Source organism: Heliangelus exortis, chromosome 2, assembly GCF_036169615.1.
Source record: "Heliangelus exortis chromosome 2, bHelExo1.hap1, whole genome shotgun sequence".
Lineage (NCBI taxonomy): Eukaryota > Metazoa > Chordata > Aves > Apodiformes > Trochilidae > Heliangelus > Heliangelus exortis.
Window position 1 is genome coordinate 121,067,665 of NC_092423.1, and position 24,334 is coordinate 121,091,998.

At 38.4% G+C, this 24,334-nt stretch overlaps 1 protein-coding gene across 4 annotated transcripts; it reads right to left on the reverse strand.

Moving 5' to 3' along the window:
- Positions 1-4,864: 4,864 nt before the first annotated feature.
- On the reverse strand, positions 4,865-24,286 carry PEX2 (peroxisomal biogenesis factor 2). 4 transcript variants are annotated; one of them, XM_071737815.1, is made up of 4 exons: positions 23,996-24,286; positions 15,258-15,416; positions 9,000-9,182; positions 4,865-8,084 (listed from the first exon to the last, which is right to left on the reverse strand). In XM_071737815.1, exons 2-4 carry the CDS (start codon positions 15,285-15,287, stop codon positions 8,013-8,015), a joined length of 285 nt encoding a protein of 94 aa, XP_071593916.1. In that variant the 5' UTR covers positions 15,288-15,416; positions 23,996-24,286; the 3' UTR covers positions 4,865-8,012. The 4 variants fall into 4 exon arrangements, with proteins under 4 accessions (XP_071593916.1, XP_071593913.1, XP_071593914.1 ...); XM_071737812.1 differs by having other exon boundaries at positions 4,865-9,182; positions 23,996-24,271; XM_071737813.1 differs by lacking the exon at positions 15,258-15,416 and adding an exon at positions 16,097-16,138 and having other exon boundaries at positions 4,865-9,182; positions 23,996-24,270.
- Positions 24,287-24,334: the final 48 nt, after the last annotated feature.

Sequence of the window (24,334 nt, forward strand, 5' to 3'; positions counted from 1 at the left end):
AGCAAATGATATTCAATCCTATTAAAAAGACTAAGCACAGCCTTTTTCTCCCCCTTTTTAAAAAAACTCCTACATTCCTTGTGCTGGGATTGGATGATATGATTCTACAATTCAGGAAGTCTGGAAATTACAGAACATCTGCAACGAAATTGGTTTTCTGTGGAAAACTGATGAATCACTTACTGCCAATGACTGGAAGGAAAAGTACTTGTTTATGCCCTTATGTAATGAATTTTTATGAGGTGAAGTTTGCTGTTTATAAAAAATATACTTTCGGTTGCTGCAGATGTAAAATAATAGAATTCAGAATTTAGACCAACACATTACTGAAAAGACAGTCTCTAGCAGAATACAGCTGCTTACAAAATGCCAAAAAAAAGGCTTTTACTTCCATAATAGAATTAAAACTTCTATCTGTTCCCTAAGGGCTTACAAGAGAAAAAATAACAGAGGCAATATTAATACTCTTACCTTTGTTAACATATATTTAAGTAAAATAAATACTTTTATCAAAAAATATATAATCTGCTTCAAAATGCAGATCTGAACCATAGTAAAGAAGAAAAATGTGTTTGTGTTTCTCAAAGAAACCCCAGTGTGTTTCTGCAACCATAAAGAGCCAAGTACCTACTTTGCCCTGCATGCTCCTTTACTAAGAACCTCTTTTAAGCAAGAGTTAATCTGAGAGGGTAAGAACTGACCTTTTGTATGTGAAAAATCAGTTTTCACAATCTAGTGTGTTTTAAGACAGTTGCATGTCTGCAAATTAATTAGTGGAGCTAGTTTTAGGAATTTAACTGAAATAAAAGGCAGACTAGGGAAAATGTGGGCCCTCTCCAACAGGAAACAGGAGACGTGGCTACCCTAGATATGGAGAAGGCTGAGGTACTTGATAACTTTTTTCCCTCAGTTTTCACCACCAAGTGCTCAAGCCATACCACCCAAGCCACAGAAGGCAAAGGCAGTGACTGGGAGGATGAAGAACCACTGATAGTAGTCGTAGATCATTGAAGGAACCTGAAGATGTACGGTGCCAGGGGACCCAATGAGATGCATCAGGGGCTCTGGGGGGAACTGGCGGGTGAAGTTGCTAGGCCACTAGTCATGACATTTGAGAAATGGTGGCAGTCTGATGAAGTTCACGCTGACTGGAAAAGGGGAAACATACAGGCCAGTCAGTCTCATCTGTGTTCTTGGCAAGAGTTCCACAAGCAGAGTGGGCAAACAGAGTGTGGTGTGTCACGTAGACCAGGGCATCACAGCTTGCAAAGAAGAATGAGTGGAAGGGTGCTGAAGTTAGTCTGGAGAATGAAGAAATCCACCCAAAAGAGAGCCATGGCATCCCTCAGCTCTGCACAAACTATGACTGATACAGATTCCCGAACTGAGCTCTCTTGGGAAAACACTGCCACCAGTCTGCAGGGTGTGCCCTAATCTCACATCATGAGCAGATACTTGCAGTGAGAACACCTGTGGGAGGTGTGCCCAGGTGGAGGAACCCTTCTGCCTAGTGATGGATGCTCCAGGAGGAGGTGAGTGCCTTGAGGACCATCAGGAACTGTGAGAGAAAGAGATACCGCTGAAGTCACATCCGACTTTCCCTGAAACAACCTACCAGACTTGACAGGGCTCATGATACGCAGAACTCCCTAACCTTTCTTTGCCTGGCTGAACATGGTGACTTAGAGGAATAGTGGCAATGGCATCAAGCTCCTTCCCTGGCTCTGAGCCTGGTGTCACTGACAGGACTTTTCATTCTTTGATCATAGGTCAATTTACATGACAACAGGGCTGCTGGCAACAGATGGGGTACGCCCGTCTCAAAAGGGGAAAAGGATCCTGGCACAAGAGGTAGCAGGACTCATTGGAAGAGCTTTAAACTTGATTTGAAGGGGGAAAGACCCCAAACCAGGCTTGCTAGAAATAAGCCCAGGGAATCTACGCCAATGCATGCAGCATAGGCAACAAGCTAAAAGAACTGGAAGCCATTATGCAGTGGAAAAAACTATGATATAGTTGCATCCCAGAAAGCCAAACAAATCTTGAGAGGCATGAAAAGAAGTGTGGCCAGCAGGTCAAGGGAGAAGATTCTCTACCTTTACTCTGCTCTTGTGAGACCCTCCACCTGGAATACTGTCTCCAGTTCTGGGGGCTCTAACATAAGAAAGATATGGAGCTGTTTGGAGTCCAGAGCAGGGCTACAAAGATGAACAGAGAGCCAGAGAAACTAAAGACAGGGTGATAAAGTTGGGGTTGTTCAGCCTGGAGAAGAGAGGGCTCCAGGAAGACTTTATAGAGGCCTTCAATTACCTGAAGGGGGCCTACAATGAAGCGGGGAGGGATTTTTTACAAGGGCATGTAGTGATAGGACAAGGGGGAGGTGATTTGAAGATAAAAGGGGGTACATTTAAATTAGGGGTACATTTAGATTAGCTATGAGGAAGAAATTCTTTAGTGTGGGGGCAGTTAGATACCGGGACAGGTTCCCTGGAGTTGTAGATGATTCCTCCCTGGAAGTCTTCAAGGCCAGGTTGGGTGGAACTTTGAGCAACCTGGTCTAGTGGGAAGTGTCCCTGCCCACGGCAGGGGGATGAAACTAGATGATCTTTTAAGGTCCCTTCCATCTCAAACGGTTCCGTAAGTCTACAAATTGTTTTATTTTTACACTGGGGTATGGTAACCAGTGTTGAGTTTGATTGCTGTCATCTTCTAATTTCTTCCAGTATCTTCAGAAGTTTCAGAAAAAGATGTCACTGCTTGAATGTGATTTCTTTTTGGAACCTGTCAAATATTTCCTGGAATAGCGTAGGTGACTGAAAATGTAGAGATGTTTTTAATGACTAATGCATTTTGCATTTCTTCAGCAAAAGCTGTTTTGCTGTGTGTGTGAAAAATTTAGTGCTATTTTCTTCGTTCTTCTTATCTCCTTGTCCTGACATCTATAGTTTCTGCAAGGACTGTTAATGTACCAGTCTTTCTTGGTTTTACAGGTACAGTTTCATGAAGATGAGATCTGTGGCACTAAGCAACAGTGCAATGAGCAACCTGTATTTTTTGTGCCTTGCCACACATGGACCATCTTCAAAATGGTTACATGATGCCTGCTGTTGCTTTCAGTCACAGGGACTGTAAAAAGGATGTAACTGAGAAAGCATGCTGCAGGTCCATCTATACCTTCTGCAATGGCCAGGCTTGCTTAAACCTTGAGACAGCTGGCCAAAAATGACTTAACTCTTACCCTGTTTTCCACAGTGCATGTAATGCAAGCTGTGCCACTTGGCTAATTGCCCACCTTATGCGTGCATTAGCAGCATGCTCTAGACATTCAGGCATTGCTTCTGAAGAAATAACTACTCACCACATGGGGCCATTTTGTCCTCTGGATATGGAAAGAACTGCAATGAGTACAAAGCTTTTGCATAGAGAGGGCCCTCTTCAAAACCGTCATGCTGCTTACCCTGAAGCTACGTCCTCTGGAGGTCCTGTTTCCAATACCATTCATGGCCTCTAGTCTGTCCCTATTCTGATACTTTGTGTTAAGATGGAAAAGATCAGAGATGGATTGCTATTACTAATGGTGTAGCAGTCACAGAGATGTTAAGAGCCTGTTGTGCAAACCATCCTCAAGTGATGATATTTGCTCTCTGAATCTGTCTTTGAATGGTATGGCTTTATTATATAGGGCAATCCATGTGACCCATAATCTTAAAGTAAGAGCCTACATCAAAGAAGTCTGGAGTTACAAGTTATCAAGAAATATCCCACTGACATGATACTTTTGCTAATTACAGTGTCTGTTTTGTGGACACTTTAGCTGGCTATGGTAGTCATTCATATGAGAGACTTAAGTACAGACTGAAACTTTTTCATCAACGCAAAAGTATTTTCAGAAAAGTTTAATTAGCCTTTGTGTGTGCATCATGAACACTGCTTAAGCCTTGTCATGAGCCATGCATCTCTACTCATATAATTGGGTATCACAGTATCTTCAGTCAGATGTGGTTCGATGCATCTGAAAGCAAGATGGAGAACACCAGTGATAAACTAACTGGGTATCAACATGTAGAATGAAAAGCCCATTGTTGTACCTTAATGCATCATGCATGACCCTGACTAAACACCCTATATCAAGACTAAGTATAATAGCAGAGGTTTCTGCAAACATACTCACCCAAACATGCAGTAGACATGATTTAAGGAAGAGAAAATTTCAAAACTCTGCAATTTCTTACTCCTAATGCAGATTCCAAGGTTACTTTTTTTGCCATTAAGACAATGTATCTCTGAAGGTCCTTGACACTGCTATTGCACCAGAGGTTGCCTTTCCAAGTACAGAAAGAATTTGGAGATGCCAGGTCAAGCTATTTCCTTGGCAGGCTGTGTCCTGAAAGACTAGTTAAATAAAATCTCTTAACAAGATCACCAGTTCTTGGCAAGTGTTTAAGAGCTAGGGGACATGACAGAACAGTTGTGGTCAGTTTAATCAAACTTGGCAGTTCTGTAGTCAGAGGTTAGACAAAGGGTTGTTATGAATGGCAGAAGAGTTAGTCTATCCTGGTCTCCTGAGTTACTCCACATGCTACAATTAGCTCTTGGTTACAGCTCTTCCAATATAGCATAATGCATAGCAGTTACCAGACTGACAAACTTTTGTTCCTGAAATATCCTTGGAATTACTTAAATGGGACCTCTCTTCAAGCACATAAAAAAGATGGAGTTGTCAGGGTTTGTAGAACAACAGATTCAGCATTCTCTGACTTCTTTAACCTGAACGCATCCAAAAACCACAGCTTGTGACAAATGCCTATTCTCATCCAAATGAAGATATGAAAAAAAAATCCAATATGTTTCTTAATGTAATTAATCTGTTTCAGTTCTGGCTTTATTTTTTCATTTCTGATACAATAAAAACATTCATGTAGCATACAAAGACACACAACAGAGCACAAAGTGTTGCTACAGGGCTGTAACTTTTATCCAAAACTGAAAAAGAATTCTGGTTCTTTAACTTTCTTAAATTCTAGGCATTTATCCTTTTCATTGATACACATATGACTACCTAGAAGTACAGTCTCATAGTAGCTGAACAGCAAATACCTTTTGTCAAGAGAAAATTACTGATGAGATTAACATTCCAAAATAAAATTTTATTCTTTCTACGGCAGGCAGGATCACCAGACATATCTTAGACCTTGCTTATAGTACAGTTTTAACCTGAAAATATAACGCTTACAAGGATGAACTACCAATGCAATTATTAAAAATTAAAATTATTACACTGTTAAATTACTTACCATTTTTCTGTATTATCTCCAAGTAAGACTTTTCTGCAGTTTGTGTAACACACTACACAACAAAGGAGAATAACAGTATTAAGAAGGTATATTTTTAACTTTACAATGCTATGAGGAAGCTACTGAGTATTGGCTTTGGAGACCTAGAAAAGTAGCCTGGTAGCCAGTAGATTTTCAATATTCAAGTTGAAACCTTGGCCTCATCATTCCTAGTTGTGACTACAACTAAGCAAAGGTTTCAGCACAAGATTCATTGTAACGCTTCTGTATCTGACAAAAGAAACCACTCTCTGCCAAACCTTTTCTTTCGGTAGGATGCATGGTACCTGCCTACTTGCATGGAAAGTAAAAGAATTCAAGCCACATCTTAGGATCTAGGATCTCTGGGTAGAGCAAACGGTTTATTTATGCCGTAAGACACAGACTTTACAGACTTGGTCAGTTATGGGCTACAAACCTAACAAACCAATGATGAAGTAGTAGGCCAATGCTTTGGTACAATAACCCAAAGTTAATTATCAAAGTTAATTATCAAAGACCCAACTACACAAGAAAACCAGACAAGCCACATGCAGTAAAGTACAGCCAGCAGAAAACAGATGTACAATAAGAGGTACAAAACTTCTGGAAGTAGATTGTCTACTGATAGTGTAATAGGGATGAAAAATACAGTATACATTTTACTAGGATTTCACCTGCATAAAGCTGCAAGAGACTAAACAAACCTCAGGAAATTCATACAGCTTAGGTAAATCAAAGAGCAGGGCCAAGAGAGGTAGAATGAAAAAGGAAGATAAAATTATTTAAATATTCAGGGAAAAGAAACATTTTTAAATAGGAAAGAAATTAACTCCTATGTAAAAAGAACATGATACCTAACAGAGTTCAATAAAGAAAATCCATGCTCTTGTGACACACTACTGTACTGTGACTTCAGATGGAATGAAGAGTTCAGACAAAACTAAGGTCTGCTACTATCATAAAACACAATCACGGGATGCGTACATCTTAATCAATTAAGGCCAGTTAAAGAGAGAGGTAGCAGGAATGCTGACGACCCTTTCTGGAGACATTAGATCACCTCAAAGTCAGGGTTGCTAATACATTAGCTCAGGAAGAGCAATTAAATGATGTGGAAGGACAATTCAAACAGAATCACTTCAGGACCAACAAGAGGTATGCCACCAGTTTTGATACTTCTAATAAGAAGTGTACAAGCTGGTACATACTGCAACTGCAAATAACAGAAAATTGGCAGGCTGCTGATATATACATTTGATGGCAAATAATATATGGTGGCATAATATCTGGAAGCAGTTGCTCTGAAGTCTCTGTTGACTCACAGAACAGCAGCAGCATTAATGAAGTTTTGGGCTGCCCAAAGACACTTATGAACCCGCTAACTGTATTTAATTGCACAAGATGAAAGCGTTGTGTGTCACTAAAGATCAAAAACTAGAATTTAAGATCTTCAAACAAATAGGCTGGTGGGTTGTTTTAATCAGACACTAAAGAATGTAATAAACCATTTCATAAAAGTAGATCAAAGATATTCGATCTGTTGCTACCGTACTATTTTTGGGACAGACTATTGATGACAGCCAATCAAGAACACAGCCACCATAACGTGATTTACTTGATTTCACTCCCTAAGTTTTTTGAGAACTCGATTTAAGAGCCAAAAAATGATGCAATGTATTTTTGTGTTAATGAGACACTTCTGGGTAAGACTTCCTGTCAAAAAAATGACTGCAAGTTTCAAAACAGAAACAAAAAAAAATCTTATAAAACCAGGTCAGAGAATAAATGGATAAACTCTTAAAAGAGGGAATAATTAAAGCATTGTAAAGCCAACAGAGAAAACAAACAGTAATAGTAAAAAACAGGAAGAGTTACCTACTTTTTCTTTTTTTAAGTGTCTTCATGCACATAACTGTTTGATCTGTTTTCTGTGTGGTAGTGAGCTAATAGTGAGGTTTGTCACCCTCCTTAACTACACTAAAAAAAGAAGAGTGGCCCAAGGACAGCAACTTGTGAGTAAATAGCTTTTACCAGTGTCTCTGACTCAGAAGAATGTGGGTTACCTTGGGTGGCTGCCAACACTCCAATGGATGATGGACTGCCTCCCACAGCTTTATAAGGAAGAAGTGGGAGGTGGTCATACAGATGTCACTGAAAATCAGAGATACATAGCTGAGCAAGAAAATGAGTTCAGTCATCTCATGAAGGTCTAGAAGGTGCACAGCATTTGTGCAGGAAATGACTATATTTCCTACAGGCATGTTACTGTGGAGTTTCTTCTCTGTCTACCAAATGGATCACTTAACTCTTACAGCCTATTGTTAAGAGAGCAATTCTGAGTTAGAGAAAGTGTAAGTCCTGTTATGGTGGCTGAATTTGATGAAAACAATCTGCTGAGATGACAATTCATCCTATACCTTTCCTTTTTGGAGTGGAGCACTCCAAAATTTAAAACATTCAAATTTAAAATTATGGTTAAGGCATGACAAGGATGACTTTGCCACTACATTCATCTACTACTAAGTTGGTAATTGCAGAAGCTTTCACAAGGCTTATACTGATAAAATCCACACGGGTAAAAAACTTACTGGGCATCTTATTTATTTTGAAGGAATTACATAGCATTCAATTAGAAAGTGGCAGGTTGACAGACTCTGGATATAGAATGCCTTGACAACATAGGGGTACTGACTGGAATCAAGTAGTCCGGGTGAGCAAAAGAGCTGGTGTACTCCTTTCTTTTCTGTCCTTCAGAGAGGTAAGTTGGTACTGTTAATCAGTAAAAAATCTAAATAACACCAGTAAAGAAATATTTGTTGTTACAGCAACTTACAGAGTCTCTAAAACCTTCTTTAAGCTGTTTGAAAGATTTTTTTACATTAGTCTCTGCAATATAACATTTCATGTATAGCACAAAACTGAATCAACCTTCTATCATGCATGTAATTCTGTCATTTCAATTTTGTATTTCAATGGCTGAAGACTCTGTACCTCTGAGCCACATTTAGGACATGTAAAATACATATCAGATAAATAGTTACTCTTAATACAGAAGTAACAAAAAACATGTGAGCAGCCTATGGTATGAGGCATGGTAGGCCATTCCCCACATAGTGAACACTCCTTGCAGTGATCTGCTGATGTGTTTTCACTATGGGAAAGACCTGCAATAGGCAAACACCAAGAAGAAAGTTTAAGTTTTAGTTTCTGTGCATTAATAAGTGGTAGCAGATAGATCAGAAATTCAGCAAAGCCATGCCACAAAAGCTCCCTGCTCATGTATTCAAATCCTACCTGACGAACACCTTGAGGCTTGCAAAAAACTGACCTAATTCCTAAAATGCGTTCTGTAAGCGTTGCAAATGTTCCTTTCTGAAGAAAAATCAGAAAGTTTACAAGTCCACAAAATTTAAGAAGTCCAGCTCCAAAGTTAATATAACGCTTGATTTTGCAAGAAGACTGCAGTTGACGATTGCTAAATAAATCAAAGCATCTTTCTTCCAACCATCTTCCACCAACAGTGAAAATAAGGTACCATAACTTCTGGTGTTTGCTTAGAGGTTGGTATTTCTCTGTCTGAGATAAGTTATTCTTGTACTGAATATTCAGAATAGCCTGTCCCACAGTTGCATTCTTGGAATAGATCGTGAATCTCCATAATATAAGCCATAAAAATGCTTTTACTTCTGGTTCAAAATTAGCCAACACCCCTGGTTTAAATCCATGAAAACAGCTGGTAAACTGGGACCACACCAGTTGTTCCAGGGCTTTGTTTAGTTCAAGAGCATCAAGTTGACTTATTCTGAGCACAGGATTCACACTCTTTTCATTTCCAGTGCTGGAAGCCATTTCTTCACAAACAACGTTCTACAAATAAACATAAATAGATTTTAGTATAATGGAGAATTTCCTATGTTAAAGATTACAAAGTTGCAATATACTGGCTTTTTCAATAAACAAGATTTTCCAGAATTCTATATTAATATGCTACCAGTTCTTTCAGGAAGCTTTACACCAACAGTATAAAATTTCATCTCAACAGCAGACACATTCAAAGAGTAATATTTGTATTCAATAATAGAGCAGTGTTTTAACACCTTCCAGATATTTAGGAATCTTCACAGATTTACTATTTCACTATAGAAATTATAAAAAAATAATGCTAGGCATAACTGTAATATTCACAGTGCTTTACAGAACTTTATTTGAAGGACATAACTTCAGTGAACCTGTCAGTGTGAGTTGGAACCTTGTATACAGCAAATGAGAACCACTTTTGAACCAACACATCCAAACACTGCTTATTAACCTTCGAGATACTGCAAAATCCAAGTCTTTTTTAAAAAAATAAAATCAACCCCATATATACTGTTTAACTCTGACCTATCTAATGTCTCTTCCTGAATTACCAACTAGCAGATTGATTCAACTTTGAGGACACTTTCACACGAATGTTATGGAAAAGGAAGAATATCAGACAAACCATAAAAAACTAATAACTTACTTCTTTGAAAATCCTTTAAATTATGCTTACAATACTCCCATGTAAGCAAAGCTTTCTGTTTGATGAACAATTAGGCAAGCAATTTAAGCAACAGAACTGGGCATTGTTCTGAAGTCCTTTGTTGCTAAGAACATTGAAGGTCTGCCATAAGCCATGGCTGTTAACTGGACCTTGTGTGCTACTTAAAGGTTGCATCAATATATCTTTGATTTGAATGTGTAAGCACATTGCAGTGTGTGTGTGGTTATGCACAGGCTGAAGTGTTCAGCTATACACTATGCTTCTGAAATAATTCAAAGTTTCTCTCCACTTATGGGGTAGGTACTTACTTCTCATAGATAAAAATTGAAAGCCTGAAATTTGCATTTTGCCATGAAAAATGCCTGAAAATGTCCTAAGGATCTGCATAACAGCAACTGTTTAAGAAAAGTGGCCTGAATCTCTCTATTGTGCTACAGTTTGGAATTGTCATTATATTCTTATCTCTGGTATCCATTTTTTTCAATTGATAACACAAACAATAAATAAATTACAATAAGCCAAGTTCTTCCTTTTAGAATTACTTCCCCTATACAAGATCCTTTCAGAAATTTGTTAGATTTTTCAGTTTGTACTGTCTTCACAAATAATGGTCCTATAGTAGGAAAAAATGAAAAGTATTCTGGTTTAAAGCTAGATAAAAACCAAAGCCTGTAAGTGTTAAGACATTTAAGTTGCACTTTTAAATGTCATTTTTGCAGTTAATATTCTGCTGAGCCACACAGATTATAAAGCGAGCATTGTTTTCCCTCCATGTTTCTGCATTAAATTCTATTTGTCATGTTCCTACCATTTAAAGTCCCTTATTTCATCTACTTAAATTTCTCTTTATTTATTTTCTTTTATTTAAGAACTCAGAACTTCTTTAATTTAAGAACTCAGAATTGTAGGCCTAGTAACAAAACAAATCTTAATGCTCATCTAAGGATTCCATTAGGCTTAGCTTGTATGATCAGAAATGGATAGTCAAAAGTCCAGTGAATATATATAATAAAATTCATGTGTGATTAACTTGTTACATAAACACACTTTAAGTCAAACACTTAAGCAAGACTGCTACTTGAAAGGTTCTATTTTGATTTTACACCATCACAGATAGTGCAGAGAAAAAAAAATTAAAAATGCCTCCTGGAAAAAAACAGAATATTTATTTCCCAATCTATATTTGTCTTTTGTATGGTTGTACAGTTCACTGTGCAACAAAAAAATCTAATACTGTATATCACCAGGGAAAAAGGAATTTCTCCTAGAATATGTTAGTGCTGTTATTGAGCATTGTACAAATTATGAATGAATATATTTTATTTGGAAACATGTTATTGACAGAAATCTATCAATAGTAATGTGAGTATTGTCAACAGTCTGTCAATATTAATGTAATTATGATTAAGGGGATAACATAGATTTTAGCTACAATAGCAAGTAACATCTCCTGCATTGCTGCTATCAATATAAGCATTCTTATTGACCTGTTCTGGGACTATCAGTATGAGATGTATTACCATCAGGCATATTTGTCAATTAATTTTGCCCACAAAAATTCTACATTTAAATTTACAGGTCTGTAGACTTTGCCTGCAGAAACATACAAGTTTCCCAAGTAAGCTCTAGAATGCCATTTTTTACACATGGCTATTCCACTGTGGATGAGTAATCAAGGGGCTTCTACTGTCCCAGTGCTACTGCAATAGCATTCCCTGCATATTTTTTATTAAATAAAAAAATGAACCTCATTCCTTACTGCTCTAACTTTAAGCAGCATTTAGGATGCAAGACACAGCAAACCCATTCACTTCAGTGAGTTAATGATTTAACTATTTTAGATAACTTCTTCTGTGCAGCAAAACCATGTAGGCTGAGCACTGTACTTATGCAAAGACAGAATGGACCAGAAGACTACCTAATCCTACCTTGGCACAAATGTGGACTCAAGAATATCTTGACAGATGCTCAACTGTTTAATACAAAGTTGTTTCCACACATTCTCTAGTTGCTCTGTTCCAGTGTTTTCTCACACTAGCAATTTAAAATAATATTTTCCTCATATTCAATGGAAATCCTCTTTACTACAAATAAAGATGCTTTTCATTTCACAGGAGAATACCATAACAGCAACAGAGATGAACTTCATTTGTCAACATCTTTTCAAGAGGAAAAAAGAGTGTGGCTTGTGAGGGTACTACATGTAACAGCTTTGCCAAACTAGACAACACCCTCTATCTTACAACATGCTGAGTATGAATATCCAGAAAAAAAATACAAAACTTTACTTTTTTTTCTAGGAGTATATTTAGCATTTACCTTGAGGTCTACTGTATCTTCTGATATTTTTGTAATTTTTCTGCCTGAATGGTTATTGTCTGATTTTTAGTAATGTTGTTGAGTTTTTCCTCTAAATGAAGTGCTTTGTACTTGCTTGAATTGCTTTCCGTCTTATTGACTTCTGCAATTCTCTCCAAATCCATCAAGAGTATTTCTGATTCAAATTTTATGCTCAAAACAACAAAAAGACCCAGGAAAACTTCCAACCCCTCTTCAGCTTGGTATCAGTAACTTTTTAAAAGTGTTCCAACTCATTAATGCTTTTTCATTTTGATGGGAATACTATAATAACTCTGTAAAGATAATTGCTCAACTTGATGCTGATAATATCAGCATCTGATGGAGATAGTATCAATATTATATTTCCCTACCACGGTTATATAGGGAAAAAAAACCTTTTTAAAATGAAGCTCTATTGTACCAAGTTTTCTTCTTACTTATTAAGTTTGCCATCCTTTCTAACAGGAGAAACAGATTGAGATTTCATACAAACAGGTCATGGCAAACTATATTGTCTGTTTTACAGTTTCTTTGTACATTTTTAGATACAAATTAATTGCTCAACTATTTACTTCTGAATCTGTATTTGGAATTGAAACAGAGAGCTTCAATACTTTTCAATACAAAACAACATACAGATAAACCCACTTCACTGGCTATTTTCACCCACTGGAACATTAAATAAATAAATAAATAAATACAGTGGTGTCTAATTCCTCAGTCTTTCTAGGATTAATTTCATGATGATATGCCACTTGAGAACATCTATATTAAGATTCCTTAGGCTATTCTTTTTGTGCTTTGGTTCCACTCATTTCCTGTCTAAGATTAATTTTATGAAGTAGAAGGTCATGATATATCTTTTACAAAGTATGAAGTAAAGAATCAGTCTTCGAAAATTTTCTACTTGTTCTCCATTCTTATTTAATAATAGATAACAGTAATGGACCTGTACCTTTGTGTCTCCTCTTGGATTGTTTTTTACCCTTACACAGATTCTCTTCTTGTGCTTTGTAAATTTAAACTTACTGTATTCCTTAGTCACTGGTCTCGTACATTCTTATGCTCTTCCTTTACATTCATCCCCAATCACGTTGCATAATTTTTGACCAGGCAACTCTTTTGATTTCCAGCCCCCTGAAGAAGACCTGTACTATCAAGTCTTTTTAACATTCATTATTATTATTTTAATTTATATTATAAACTATCTCAACACAAAAAAACAACAAAACATAGATTCAAGATAAAAGAATTTTCAGCCTCTTCAGACTCGATTCTGTCAATGCCAGAGCCCACATCTATGGCCCGGGCAGGGGGAAGTTGTTTGTGGTGGACATGTTAGGAATCAAACTCTCTCTCTAGAAACTAGTGCTAACTCACAGTTCCACTTTTCTCACGTGCTACAAGGCATTTGGTATTGCACATTAAATGTTGCCATACTGCATGTGTGTGAGAGAGCAAGTCATACCCTTGGCCTACTATTCCTCCTTTTATGTTCACAAAGTTAAAATATCAGTGAAACCTACCTTCCACCCACCGCAAGAATACTAAGATTTTTTTTTTTTTAATGTGAGGTGCATTTTTTTCTAGTTGCCTTTGTAGGTTTGGGGTTTTTTTCTACGTTCTTTTAACTGTTCTTTTCATTGAAATCTTCTTATGTACTGTTTTTTTAACTGTTCTTTTTCATTATTATAAATCGCAGAGAATATTTTAATGTCAAATTGAAATCAATAAATTTTAAATATAAGAAATCAAGTTATATGTATCCAGTTATTTTTAAAAATTTCCCTTTACACTATCTCTCATACTAACACACAGAACCTGGAACCCAGCAGCTCAAAAAATGTTTTACCATTGGTTCTCATCTCTTTCTTGCTCATGAAATGCAGTGAGATATATCCTCAGATCAAAGTCTAATCGGGAGCCCCAACTGTGTTGTCTCTTGATCGTTGTAAAATTAACTTATCACTATGTCATTACTTCAAATAACCTTCCACTTCAGCTATGTATCTACCATTTTGTAAAGAACAAACTTATTCTTCACATATTTGGAGTAACTACTAACAGTAATTGAAAAGCCTGTATCGCTCTGCAATAACAGAAAATATTACTTATTTCTTATATTCCTGGAAGGCAGAATTATTTTTCAAAATCAAGAAAGTAAAGGCAAACACTGAATGACTGACCAAATAACATCAGTCCCAGACATGAAATGAAGATTTTCATTAAGGAGGTTATGTAAGCAACTAGTAACAAATCCCAGAATCCTTGGATACCAAGCTACAGTTATATTTAACATCAGAAAACGAAGTACAGGACAAAGACATGTTCAAATCATAGGTTGCTTTTTTAACTCTAACTCTGCAAACTTAGATTTCATAAAACAGGATACAAGAGATTAGCCACTGCTGAATGCCTGAAGACAGCAAGAAAACATAAGGATAGCTCATTGATTTATCTTCCATAAACTACCTACCAGAGTCAAAATATTAGGGCTTCAAGTTACAAAACCAAAACCAGCTCAGAAGAGCCAGAACTGATACAACAGGAATGAAGAGCAGTAGAAGAATGCTGCACTGTTAGAAGCTGTACATCAGTTAGGAAGAAATAGCCCCTTGCAAGGAAGGGGCAACGTCTCTGACTACACTAATATCAAAAGGCATAAGGATATTAGACAAATGAAAATCTCCTGTGCTATAATTATAGGCCTCAGCTGCTGATGATCACATTAGCAGATTACAGGGAGACCGTTGTGTTTTAAGAGATTTTGGTTATGATGACAATAAGGTATAAGGCTACAAGAGTTCAAAGTACATTTGTATTCTCTGCAATATAAAGGCCAATGAATTCTTCTGGTATAAGGATGGAGAGCTGAAAGTCATATTGCTTTGCATGCGTAGAAGTGAAAAGCTCAGTAGATGTGCTATCCTTTGTGTTAAAAAGGTGAAACATCATTCCAGCAGAGGTATGCAGCTCCTTTTCAGAATGTCTCAAAGACAGAAGATAAATGCATGGTTGTGAGAACACTGTGGGCAGTTAAAGCCATAACTCTTCATTTGCTGGGTACTGTTACTTACCTGAAAAATTGGCCTTAAGCCTTGTGACATACGTAATATCTGCTTTGCACTGTAGTGAGGGCACTGTATCTCACATAACCTTATTCATCAAGCAATGTCAACCCCAATTTTATGCATCTTTTCTATATGCCTCCTTACATGTCTTCCATTCAAAACTACCTAAAACAAAAAAGGCATCTAACTTAAATTCCCATTTGACAGCTCTGTGATTCTGTTCTACTCCTACCTGTCTGATCCATACGAATGAATCACCAGAGAGGTACAGAGATGCCAGGATGAAAATTGAGAAGAGATGTAGAAGGGATTCAGAAGCAATGTCTGTTGTGTATACTCAGATACAATTTACCACAGATGACAGAACTCAGAAATCTTTCATTCAACACCTTAGTCTCACCATTTGTGAAACACAGTGGCTTGCCTGGATTTTATTCCAACTTTCTTCCTTTTACATACATGTGCATACCAACTGCACAATCATGAATATTCAGCAATATGCAAGTGTAACAATGCTGATCCGAGTGCTGCACTAAAGGAAGATTATAACATCCTTTAACCTCTCATTACAAAGTTAAAGAGAAAGGTTAAATCTGACCTAAATGCACAGCTAACTTGAACTAAACTCTGTCCACATCTCTACCAAAAAGAGAACTATGTGGAAAAAAAAAAAAAAAGTATATATTTATGGTATGTGTAAGCCAAGAATACATCAATAAAAAAAGACAAGCCTGCTGTCAGTTTTAAGATTTGGACTTGTATTATGTTGCATAATTTATGAATAACTGCATCAAATTAAAATCAAGGTCTCTTAATTGGTGGAAGGATAAAGAACAGTACTTTACCTGACTTACATGTCTCATTTTTCAGACTTGTGTTTATGTATGCTAAAACAGCAGAAAACAATCCTGATTATTTTTCTGTAGATTTAGTATACAAACAGGTCAGCAGAGCATCAGGTAGGATGCATCCAGAACCAGTAAGAGCATCAGGACCAGGAAAAACAAGTAGTCGTGAAACTGCCTGCCTTTGAACCTCAGCATCACACTCCTACATGTGCCACCAGTCAAGAGCAAGTTAGAAAACCAAGCCCTTCATTTGACAATAAGAACTGTTCTTATGGTCCTTAAGCCCAACATGATAAATGTGCAAGGATAGCACCCCAACACTGTAAATACAAATACTGAAACTTTTGGGCGACTTCCAAAAATTGAAAGGGAAAAAAACCCAAAACTATTTGCACAAGTCTACTGAAGAATTAATGCAGTCTGGAAGGTAAGAGGCTATCCTGTTTAAGGAACACTATGTGATTCCTCCCCACTCTTACCTTTTTGGTATGACCGTACTCTGAAATGTTTGGCATACAGAGTGACTAGTAGGGATGCTGGGAAAATCAGATGTGCTCAGTGTCCCCAGATCTTGACAGTTTTATTACTTTGTAATTACGGTAACTTTAAGCACACAAGGGAAGACTGATACGTTTTCATCACACTCACTTCAATCCTAGAACTTAATTAGCATTTTAGAATCCACTGGCATGGCTACATACAGGTATTACAAGAAAGAGTTTAGAAGAGGGATAATAATTTCCTTACTGGGCAGCCTAAGCTGTATATTGTGACAGCTTCTACAACCTGTCGGCAATTCCAATGTGAATTCCCCTTCATGATTTAGTTATGCCCCATAATGTCATGGCCCTACATTAATTTCCTTTTCCAGGAAAATGTCCTTTCTCCTTGCCAGCCCCTTCCTGCAATATGTTGTGTTAGCTCCTCTGCTTACAGAATTAGTGTTTTTCAATATTTTTTTTTTAATGTATTTTTCAAGTTTACCTAAGAATTTGAATTTGTGTTATTTCCTTCTTTTCCAACACCTTTCAAATATTAGTAAAAATGAAGATGGTGGAGATAATCAGTGGTGGAGACAGGATTTTTAGAGAGGTTGTTCCCAGGTAGCTAATGATACAAAATTAGTATTAGAATGATTCAATTTCTAAAAGCAAAACAGCTCCACAGATCCTGTCTTGTAGGCAGAGGAAGTGCCCAATCCCAGTCAGAATCAATCCTGACTCAAGAGCAGCACCACTGCCATAATTCTTCTCCTCCTATATCATGTATTTGTCATCTTTTTCTTCCATCTCAAAGTTTCATGTTTCTCTTAGTTGTTAGCCTTTCTTCCTCTAAAAATATGATTTCTTTCAGTTTACTTTGGAACAGTCTGCAATAATCTCTCAAATTTCTTGCAAATCATGTCCAAACAAACAAAATAACCCAAATAAAAAACTACCACCATCTCTGAGAAAGATTATGAAGAGATATCATCCCTTATGTTCTCCTACTGAAGATTTTGTAAAGTTTAGCTGTGAACTAACAATGCTTGTAGATACAGGTCAGATGCAGGGCTGCAGGCACCATTTAGCTCATCTAAAAAGCTGCAAAACAGAGAGCCTGCTACCTTCTCTGTCCATCTACCACAACCTCATTCAAGAACCTACAGCTTTATAGCAGAAAACTTTACAGTAAGTATAGCAAGGAGTTGGTTGGGACTTCTTGAAGAAGTTTGCAGGCAAAGGGGCCTTTTTCTGCAGTTATTCCAAAGTAGTACAGAGTGGTTTCTCTTTTCTTTCCCTCATGTGTTTCTCTCATGTGTGTGAGAGTCCACTGGTGGGCTGCTAACCATTGCTTGTGTATTTACTGCAAGCTAAACAACAACAACAACAACAAAAAAAAAGAAAAAATGGAAAAAGAAAAATTCAGAGTTGACTGTTACCCTCTCCCAGGGGCAAGAAGAAAGGGATCAGTGTTTTTTCTTTAAGTTTATGAAGTCCAATATCCATCTGCTCAGGCAGAGTCAAGTGGAGCCAGTTGCTAAGTACCATGGTCAGATGACTTCTGAGTATCTCCAAGGAAGAAGACACCACCACCTCCCTGGGCAACCTGTGCCACTGTTTGGTCACACTCCTAGTGAGGTAGTGTTCCCTTATGTTCAGGCCAGCTTCTTGCATTTCAGGCAGGAAATTTCATGGCCTGCCACCACGGGTCCTGTCATTGTGCACCACTGAAAAGAGTGTGGCTCCATCCTCTTTTCACCTTCCATTCAGGTATTTATATACCTTAAGAAGACCTCCCCTGAGCCTTCTCTTATATAGGCTGAACAATCCCAATTCTTTCAGCCTTTCTCATCAAAAGTCATGCTGCAGTGCCTTAATCATCTTCATAGCCCTTTGCTGGGTTTTTCAGTATGTCCAAGCCTCCACTGGAATGGGGAGCCCAGAGATGAACACAGTACTCCAGTCTTGTCACCTCTGAGGAGACCACCTCCCTTTACCTGCTGACAACACTACTCCTAGTTCAGTCCAGCATACATCAGCCTTCTTTGCCACAACAGCAGCTTATCTTGAACTTAGTGTTCTCCAGGACCACCAGAGTCTTTTCTGCAAAAGAAAAGACTGTTTCTATTTTCCAGATACTCAGCCAACATCACATGGTGGTGGTGGATGTGCTTATTTCTCCCTCGGTGTGGGACTTTGTACTTTCTCTTGTAGAACTTATGAGGCTCCTGTTACTCCATTTCTCCATCCTGCCAATGTCCATCTGGATGGCAGCATAATCCTCTGATCTATCAGCCACTCCACAGTTTGATTTCATCAGCAAACTTGCTGAAGGTATATGCTGCCTCATCATTCAGATCCTGAACAACCTGATGTTCTGCTCAATGCAGGGGTTTGGATTAAATGATCCTTAAAGATTGCTTCCAACACAAACCATTCTATGATTAACAAAGATGTTAAATGGGATCAGTGTCAGTATTGACCCCTGGGGTACACTGCTAGTTATTGGCCTCAAATTAGACTTCAGACTATTGATCACCTTCCCCTGGGCGCAAATGCTCAAAAAGTTTTATATTAACCTCATGGCTCTCCCAGTCCATCAGCTTCTCTATGAAGATTTCACCTGAGACAGTGAAAAAGCCTTACTGAAACCATATCTACTGCCCTCCTCTCGTGTACCAAACCAGTCACTGTCTGGTAGAAAGTTAATCAAGTTGGTCAAGCATGACTTCCCCTTGATGGATCCTGCTGATCACCTTCTTGTCTTTAACATGCCCGGAAATGGGTTTCTAGGATAAGCTGCTCTATCGCCTTCCATCCTCTCAGGGACTGAAGTGAGGCTGATCAGCCTATAGTTCTCTGGATACGCAAAGCCTTATATATGTATGGTTTACTTAAGTATTCTGACACAAATCTCTTCCATCAAGTGTACATCTCCCCTGCTCCAGATTTTCCCCTGGGTTCTATGATTCCTGAAGGTCTAGTAGGGATGGAGGCAAATAAGGCCTTCAGTAGCTCAGCCTTTTCCATGTGTCACCAGAGCCCCTGCCTCACTCAGCAGTGAGCTCACATTTTCCCTAGTCATCCTCCTGCTACCCATGTATTTACAGAAGCACTTTTTGTTGCCTTTGACCTCCCTCACCAGCTTCAACTCCAGGCATGCTTTGACTTTCCTAATCACACCTCTGCATGCCCAGACACTACCTCTATATTCCTCCCAGGTTACCTGCTACTGCTTCTGCATACTTCCATTTCATGTCAGAGTTTTGTCATAAGCTCCCTGTGCACCGATGGATTGCTTCTGAGCTCCAAGGAGGGGACCCACAAATATCAACCAGTTTTCCAGCACCCTTCCAGGGCCTTATCCTGTGGATTTCTTCCAAGTAGATCCCTGGGTTGTATAGTGTCTGCTCTCCTGAAGTCTAGGGCTGTGATCCTGATTTCTAATGCTTAAACCCGACTCTCAGAGAAAGCCACTACTATTAGTAACCAACAGTAGCTTCTGCCAGCAACAATACAGCTTATAGATGAGCTAAATTGAAACAAACATGCTGAACATCTTCATTAAAAACATATAGAGAGTCTCCTAAAACTTTTTAGATACTTAATTATTTTGAGGCAGAGTTTTTTGAAGTCCCATATTTTAAAAAAAATGTAATATAGTGTATCATATTCTTCAGTTAGACTGAAATAATCCAGAACGAACTTACTAATAGATGAAGAACATTTCTTATTAAATGAAGCACTATCCAGTTTTCATGTTTTTTTCTTATTACCTTATTTTTGTTATTAGACCATACCAACCTTAGCGGCTAATTTAATGAAGTTGTATTTATGCCTAGAACTTCCCATTAGCTAGACACACTTTTTTTAGAGCATGATTTCTGTTCTCACTGAACATAGATAGAATTTTCGAGTGCAACAATGCTGTCAGATTTTTTTTTTTAACTATTAAGAGTAGGCCATTATAACTAATATAGAAATAAAGCACACAAGTAGTAAGGTATTAATCTCAATTTGTTGAATGATCTGCCTACTGTTCAATTTACCACTAGTTTTCCTTCTGCCTTCTGCTCCCCTCGTCTGTCCTTTCTTTCCCTCTTCTCTCTCTGAAACTCATAGCCTTGAAATGACTTTTATACATTTAAAAATTAGGAAAAGACATTCCCTCTCTCTCCCATTTTGAGTATATAATTAAATTTGCTTTCATTCTGAACGGCCAATTTCTTGATTAGTATATTATATATTGTATGTTACTTCTGGGTTCAAACATCACTGCCTAGCCCATGATTATTTACATCTTGATAAGTAATTCATTTTACAATCTATTTTTGGTACCAATAGTGTGTAGCCGTAAACTTGTTTTCTTCCATCCTTCCTTCCCAAACATTCTCTGGGTACCAGAATTCATCAGTTTTCAGAACTGTCACCTTAAAAGACTATAAAAGATCAAACACAGGAGAAGATCAAATGTCTGTCCTGACTTGCATCACAGCATTTGATGTCAAAGAACAAATGGAGGTCCTCAGATTAGTAACAGCATCAAAAAATATCACAGTACAGAAATTGCCTTTCCCATTCTATTCTGTGAAGTGTCTAACTAAGCCTTTATATACTATCAATACCTGTTTTGAAAGTTTTAATTGAGTTCTATTTAGTCTATCACAAGAATATTTGCTTCCTACATGTCCTGAATCACAGTAAGTATCAAAACCTTTCTGTGAGTCCATACCATCTCTAATAAAAGCAGTATTATGGGTGGTCTCAGGGTGGGGGAATAATCTTTAATAATCTTTGGTTTTAACAATCTTTTCTTTATCCTTAAGAAAAACATGAAGACAAACTGGGGGATACCAATCCAGCTACCTGACAGCCTTTTAATCAGAAGATTTATTTATAATGCATCTGAAGATGCATTACTTGACAAATTAAACTTTTAAAAATTAAATTCAGGGTATGGTATTTTATATGCTTGTACTGCTGTACTAAGAGTCCTAAAGGTAGCCGTGAGAGACTTAGGCATGAGCTGATTCAGATATATGCAAGTTCATTAAAGCTACTTTACATTTTTCAAAATGTCTAACATGAGTAAAAGATACTTTGCCACTTACTCAGATGTCTAATTTTAGGTTTTTTACTCAATTATATCAACATTAAAATTTTCACTACAGCTTTAATGGGAAGTGATTTTCTTCATTTGGTACAAGGATGATCTCAACAAATAGAAATCCACTTCTAAGTAGGCCTTGAAGTTAAAAGGACTTGCAAACTGAGGGAAAACTCTAAGCAAAGAGTTATTTCAGCTGCCTTGTCCCCGATTAATGTAATTTCAATATGCTCTATACCTAATGCATCTACTCTATTTTTACTTTAAAAAAATACATATATGTAATTGTGTTTTGAAATCAAACATTAATATTGCTATTTATAAAAATACCCAAACACAGATCTCTTTTACCCTCCACAATATAAACCAGATTGGTAGGCAAGAAAGCAGATGTAAATAAAAGATCTCATAGACAATAGCTTCAAAACTATTTTACTTTCCAATTCACTGCCTCTATCAATTGGTTAGCAATACAGAAATTATAATAATTGTGGTATTTAAAGAGTAAATGTACAATATAAATGTAAGTAAATAGGTAAATGTAAGAGTAAAATATCTTAATACTTTAATAGCTTAAATAAATGATAATGCTGCTTTCTGAAAAGTAGTTTGCATAGAAAGCCAGTTTTGTTGTTAAAAATTAGCAGAATTTGTAAGACAACAAATTCTTTTCAAAGCATTACTGCAATGCATAGGATACCAAAACACTGGAAGGATTTTCTTTAAAGAAAACTGCAATTACTTTGAACTAGCCTGTTGCTGGTGTAATCTCTCATGCACAGCACTCTCTTCTACATCACCACAAGTATAAAGAAATGGTTTGTGGAGAATTAAACTTTTGATTCCAAAGAAGTATTCTTTCTGTCAACTAGAGCACTAGCAACCATTGTAAGTGTCCCAATACTGACATGACCAACTATTTCCATAGTAAATTCCTAAAGAATTAAAATACAAGTATTCCTCCAACACTCTTAACATATGGGCCACTGGTCTATTCATTTTTACCAAACAAAAAACCCCAGCCAAACAGAAAAACCCAAAACTTCATGAAGAGCTTAATTTACATCTTAGAGTTCTGAACTTACACCTCTATGTCCAGATCAGGTAACAGAAACAGATGACTTCAGGCAGTATGAGCAAACTTACCAGAATTCAGAGATGTGAACTGTTACTTCTCTGGATAGTTTGCTACTCTAATTCATGTTCCAGCAACTACAATTTCAGCTGTTTCCCTACTAAGAATTTAAGTGGATAAAACAGTGATGACAGACACCAGGGAAGTGGATAATAAACTGCAAATAAGTGAAAACTTAAGCGGAAAGAACAAAAAAAGTTTATAGAAGAAAGCACTGGTAAAATAGATCATAAGAAAGAATAAAATAGTAATAGTCTTAAAGCGAACACTTTATCATCAACTTGTTGCTGAACTGCCTATTAATAATGTCCCACAAGAAGTCAGACATGAGGTCACTAACTTCCAGTAAAAATCAAATAAATGACTGAATATTTTTTAATCAGATTTTACTATGAACCGGCCATATGTTATGTTTGGTCTTGGTGAACACCTCCCTCCCACTGACAGGTAACAAATGTTCCAGAGAAATGTACTGGGACACTGAAAGTAATACACAGTACTGTGGCTTTCCGGTATGGACTGAATCATACCTGAAATTCATCACCATCTGAACACCACCAGCCATGCAGACTAAATCTACGCTAATTTTGTGGCAAACTAGTGGTTTGTTGCTAACAGGCTGCACAAAACTGGATTAACAGAAAGTGGAAAGGAATCACTGACACACCCCCTTAGCAGGCAGTACCTACAGGAACCGCTGTCACCCACAGCACCCATCGCAGCTCACTCTCTCAGCTGGCATCATAATAAGAATTTAGGCGAAACTCTCCCTCTCCCAGAACATGATGCACTTTGCTCTTAACAGAACACGTTACCCGGCGCCCCCTTTTCTTTCCTCACACCCTGGGCCTATCTGGAAACCTCGCTGCCTCCCGGAATGCTGAGGCAGGCAACAGGAGCCGGAGCTGGGCCTCAGGGGTCGCGGCCGCCCAGAGAGCGCAGGAGGCCAAACATCACTCTGGGCCCGGAGAGCGTCCGGAGCCACCCCAGAGGCTGCTCCCGCGTCCCAGCAAGCCGCCCCGGGCCTGCCAGGCCTCAGGAGCTGCCCAGCCGGGCTTCGCGGAGGGTGGCGGCTCTGGCAGCAGCCGCCGCAGAGCAATCAGCGCGGCAATCGCAGCCCCGCTCTCCGGTAAGGCCGGCGGCACCGCCACCCCGCCCCGCCCTCCACTGACCTCTGCCGCCGCTGGGACTCCGCAGGGGTACGGGGTGACAGGCCCTGCCTCCAGCTTCCTAGCGAAAGCCGGCACGGACAGGGCCTGCCCTGCTCAGGCCGCCCCGGCTGCTCCCTCCTCCACCGCTCAGCAGTCGCCCCCGTCCCACCGGCACGGGTCCGCCAGCGGTCCCCGCCGGGTCATAGAGGCAGTGCCCGCTGCCTAGAGCGGCCGCGGTTCGGACAATAGATACCGCAGGTAACTGCCTAGAGGGGCTTCGCAGGAAGTAGTCGGAGGGATGGAGATGACGCGCTGGGAGGGCTCTCGGGGGGAAGCTCTGCCCGGACGAGCGGCGCGGAG